General features: G+C 44.5%; 1 protein-coding gene across 1 annotated transcript; it reads right to left on the bottom strand.

Annotated features, from left to right (window-relative positions):
• Positions 1 to 133: 133 nt before the first annotated feature.
• LOC116758320 (butyrophilin-like protein 1) lies at positions 134 to 2,767 on the bottom strand. The gene is given in 5 exon segments (XM_032641148.1): positions 134 to 138; positions 441 to 641; positions 783 to 1,064; positions 1,654 to 2,004; positions 2,686 to 2,767. Coding segments are annotated over 5 exon segments (921 nt in total).
• Between the last annotated feature and the right edge of the window lie 2,447 nt (positions 2,768 to 5,214).

Consider the following 5,214-nt stretch of genomic DNA (forward strand, 5'->3'; position numbering starts at 1 on the left):
GATTAGCAAACACATTTGTCAAATGTAAAAGGACAGGCGTTAAGAAACGTTACATGGGAAGTATCATGGGGTCACACAGGAAGGAGAGCCCAGGCTTCATAGGAGTTTAAGATTTCCTAGGTGTTTCTAAAGCCTATTCTTGAAGGACAAAAAGGAAGAGAAGATAAGGGAAGACATTTCCACAAAGAGAAACAGGTGATGTGAAAAGGCATGGTGTGGGTTGAGCCGCAATTTGGAGGCTTCGTGATCACTGCCCACAGACCTCCTAACTTCCCACACGATTTTCTCCTTTCCATAGGACTCCCAGCTCTGCAGAATTCTTGGTGCCCTGCGTTTTCCTTGGGATCCTTCAGTAATCTTTTATTTCCCCATCCACCCTACACAACCTGTATCTGCAGCTTTTCCATGAACCTCTGGTTTGACCTGCTGCCCTGATTTACTTTTGACTCTAAGTGCCACTTCTTTTCCTCTCTTCATCTCCTCTGTGTCATGAGATTCTTCCTGCCTTTTCTTTACTTCTCTCTCCTTGGCTTTATGTTCTCTCCAGCCAGTGTAGCTGATCCCGATGAGGAGAAGCACCAGCAAAGGGAGTGTCCCAGCCAGGGCTGTCTTCCACGGAGACGTCCTGGGGAAGAAGGGCTCTGACACAGGCATGTGGAGACACAGTGAGAGACTGACCTGGAGGAAGCCCTGCCCTCTCTCCAAAGCTCCCTTTAGCCTTCCTTCACTCCTACTTGCCCTTAACGCACCCAACTCTGCCTTGGAGTTTGTGCCTTACTGACCTGGGAGGAAGATGGCTGACATTTTCTCCTGGCCAGAGAAGGGGTTCTGGATGGAGCAGGTCACATTGTCCAGAGAGCTGTCCTTGACCACAAGCGATGCCTCCACATGGAACAGCCCATCTCCATCTTGGGTCTGAGACTCAGAGAGGGATGGTAGCTTCACTCCCACCATGTCGCTCCACTGCACCCTGGGTTTTGGGAACCAGCCACCTGAGGAGCACAGAACTCGGATCCCGCGATCCTCAGGCCCCATCATGTAAACGTGAGGGGCAGAGCCCAAGCCTGAGGAGAGAAGACATGTGCCTGAGGGCTGTGGTCCTCGGGACCCAGGAGTCCCTGAGGCTGAAGGTGTAACTGCCTTTCACTAGGCTGATGAGCAAACTGAAGCTCAAAATTCCAAACTGCTCATGGCCAATGTTAGGCTTACCTGTGATTCAGTTTTTAAATCAACTTAATGCTTTCGCACTTTACTTGGACTGAGAGAGCTCTGGGAACATTCCGAGAAGAAAAAAGAACAGGGACAATGAAAGTTAGAAGAGAGGAATTTAATTCTACAAGTTGTCTCTCTCTCCTGATTGGGTCAAAAATATTTGAAGGCCTCAGTACCTATCTAAATTAATACTAGTTAATTAATTTTTGTGATCTTTTGGATACCAAAATATCTTCAGAAGGATTACCTCCTTTACTCTTTAAAAGCAGAGTGTGTAGTCTTATCCTCACTGTACAGTTTAGGAAATTGACATTCTACAAGGCAAAATATTATATAAACATATGGAAGATCATAAGAAATGCCAAGTTAGGAATCCATATGTTCTCACCCTTACCTTTACTTTACACCATGACACATACATTCTGTGCTCAGTTAACTTACCTATCACATGCAGCTCCACAATGGCTTCTTGGGATATGTGACCATCCTTAATATGACACCGATATTGGCCATCATCAGAGGCACGGATGTGTTGGATCAGCAGGGCCACAGCGCCTTTGCCAATGGAGTCCCCCACCAACTCTGTCCTGCCACGGTACCCCAGCATTTGCTCCTCTCCTTGTTCCTGTCCATTCTGGTACACAAGCACTGTGGAGGAGAGCTGGGCTCAGTACCACCGGATCTGCATGTGGGCTGCACTCTGCTCAGGAGACAGCTGGCAGGGCAGACTGGCATCTGCCCCTAGCAGGACCATGATGGGCTGAGCTGGTCCCTTCACGGAAAACCCAGACACTGCATGAAAATTAGAGACAAATTGGGGGAATGAATGGGGGTGGGGGGCAGGATGAGATGGTAGACCCCCCTGCATTCATTATGTAGGGACCCAAACGTATTTCTCTCTTATTTGTGTTATTTTTTGACCTCAAATTAAAGAGACAATAACAGAAAATGTCATTATTGTGACTTCATAGTTGGTTCTCTTCAAACCTGGAGTCTGAAAACTTCATCTTGAGGGGCCCTTTTATTTTATGAAGAAAGGACTTGTGTCCCAGAAAGAATAACTGGGTTGTCCAAGATCATAAGCAGATAGAGCTCAGGGATCCTGAGTCCAAATTCTTTGTACTCAGACTTGGGTTTTCTTGGCAGTGAAAACATTACAAATTCTGTTTTAACAAACAGTTACATCAAATTTAAACAGGCTAAAATCAGTCATACGCAATAAAGACTTAGATAAATATTATAGCTATGCGTTTTATGAGGTCTGCTCAAAGGAGTAAGGTGTGTTGATGTGAAGGAGATCACTCCCTCCCTTTGCCCGACCCTTCAAGCCTTCTGTTAGCAGCAGACACAGCCACAGTTTCCCCAGAAATAACTGCTTTGAGAAGATGCAGAGTTGGGACTGATGGACCCATTATATGAGAAGAACCACTGAAAACACACCTACAAATAAAAAGCATGAAGTAGAACACTGACCTGGGGAGCACCACGTGGACACCTGGAGAAGGAGAAGAGTGAGGAGAAAGCCAGCAGGAAGGAAGCTGGGAAACCCCGCCATTTTCTTCAGAGCAGAAAGTGGACCAGGTGGAAGCACAAAATGTTCATTCTGACAATGAGGTACTCTGTTGGAGAAGGTGCTGAGAAGCTAGCCGAGTGAAAGTTCTTGGAAAACAAAAATCCCATGTTCAAAGACATACTTTTATACACAGGTTTTTGGCTATTTTCCCTCACAGACCTTGAGAAAAACACCACCAACGCCCACCCGTTCCCAATGGGTTTTTTTTCTTCCCTCCTCCTCCTTCTTCTTCTTTTTTTCTTCTGAAAACTGTTTCCCCAGCAGGTGTAGAAAACTGTAAACTGTTCTCTTGTGTCCTGTGGGCTCACTTGCTTATCTACAGATTCACCTTCTCACCGGGGCTCTCTTGAAACTGAAAACCCTGAGTTCAATGTTGAGAGATGAAGTCAGACACAAAATTTGTCCACTCCACTCAGCCAAACTATTTTCCCCCTTCATTCATACATTTATTTATTTATTTTGACTGCAAATACTCTTGTGGCTTAACTTCTGAAAGGGAAGGGAGTTTTGTTACCACATGACCCAGAGCTCAAGCCCTTCTTTTTCCAGGAACCACATGTCCCACAGACACACCTGCACATCACCATATGTTTCTCTCTCACCATCCAGATTGAGCCAAGGGGAGCTGCTGGAAGCTCCTGGAACCTATAAGACCTGGCACCTACAAGACCCAGCTCCAGGGACAATTTGCACCTGGCTGTTCTTGAGGTCAGCCTCCAATGGTGTGGCTTCAGGGGCTGGAAACAGCAGGTTTCTAACCCATTCTTGGATTAGGAAAATATTCTTAGGAAGGAGGACAAACAGCGTTGCCAATAGGCACTGGCATTTGAATGCCTCTCCTGGAATAGGTTTAATGAGAAAGTCACAGCCTGCCTGCAGCTCTTTTACTTACTCTGAAAGTGGAAGTAATAAAGGTCACCCTAGGGGACTTTGGACTGGGCTGAGCTATAGAATGATAGGAACTCTAAAGTTGCTTTGGTCAAAAATGTTCAGTGTAGCTCCCCCCTCCCACCTGCAAAGGACTGAAATGACATTATTTGGGGAGAGGGAGTCATCTTCCTGTATACTACTCAGTTCGGCCGGTAATCCAAATGTCCATCTAACAAAGCTAGCTGATTTAGAGGATAAGCCCAGGAGAAGCACGCTTACTCTCACCACACCATGATTGACATTGGAAGCCACGTGCAGAGCTGCACAGGGGGAAATAAGAGGTTGAAAATGGAGGGTTCTGTGCTCCAAGAATAGGTCTGTATTTCCAAAAACCTTAGGGTTCCCCAAAGTAGAATAGATATAACTACACAGTTTTACCATGCTAGATACAGAATGCTCACATGGCATTTTCTTTCCATTTCACACTCTAAGTTTATTTCATGTTTCTTCATGTCACACAAGGTTTACAGATAATCAGGGACACAAATAGCAATTGCATAAATATTAGTATGTAAGCCCCTGTCAGGCTAAATGAATACCAAGATCCTAAACAAATATTTTCTAGAGACAATGAGGTACATTTGCCTTTTTAGAAATCAAATGTCTTGAGATATAATTTGCATGCAATGGAATGCATGGTTTTTTCTTAACAACCATGTTAAAAAACAAAGATTTTTTTTTAACATCTTTATTGGGGTATAATTGCTTTACAATGGTGTGTTAGTTTCTGCTCTATAACAAAGTTAGTTTCTGCTCTATAACAAAGTGAATCAGCTATACATATACATATGTTCCCATATCTCTTCCCTCTTGCGTCTCCCTCCCTCCCACCCTCCCTATCCCACCCCTCCAGGCGGTCACAAAGCACCGAGTCGATATCCCTGTGCCGTGCGGCTGCTTCCCACTAGCTATCTACCTTACGTTTGTTAGTGTATATATGTCCATGACTCTCTCTCGCCCTGTCACAGCTCACCCTTCCCCCTCCCCATATCCTCAAGTCCGTTCTCCAGTAGGTCTGTGTCTTTATTCCTGTCTTACCCCTAGGTTCTTCATGACATTTTTTTCCCTTAAATTCCTTATATATGTGTTAGCATACGGTATTTGTCTTTGTATTTCTGACTTACTTCACTCTGTATGACAGACTTTAGGTCTATCCACCTCATTACAAATAGCTCAATTTCATTTCTTTTTATGGCTGAGTAATATTCCATTGTATATATGTGCCACATCTTCTTTATCCATTCATCCGATGATGGGCACTTAGGTTGTTTCCATCTCCGGGCTATTGTAAATAGAGCTGCAATGAACAATTTTGTACATGACTCTTTTTGAATTTTTGTTTTCTCAGGGTATATGCCCAGTAGTGGGATTGATGGGTCATATGGTAGTTCTATTTGTAGTTTTTTAAGGAACCTACATCCTGTTCTCCATAGTGGCTGAACCAATTCACATTCCCACCAGCAGTGCAAGAGGTTGCCCTTTTATCTACACCCTCTCCA

The sequence above is a fragment of the Phocoena sinus genome, chromosome 8, assembly GCF_008692025.1.
Source record: "Phocoena sinus isolate mPhoSin1 chromosome 8, mPhoSin1.pri, whole genome shotgun sequence".
NCBI classification, from domain to species: Eukaryota; Metazoa; Chordata; class Mammalia; order Artiodactyla; family Phocoenidae; genus Phocoena; species Phocoena sinus.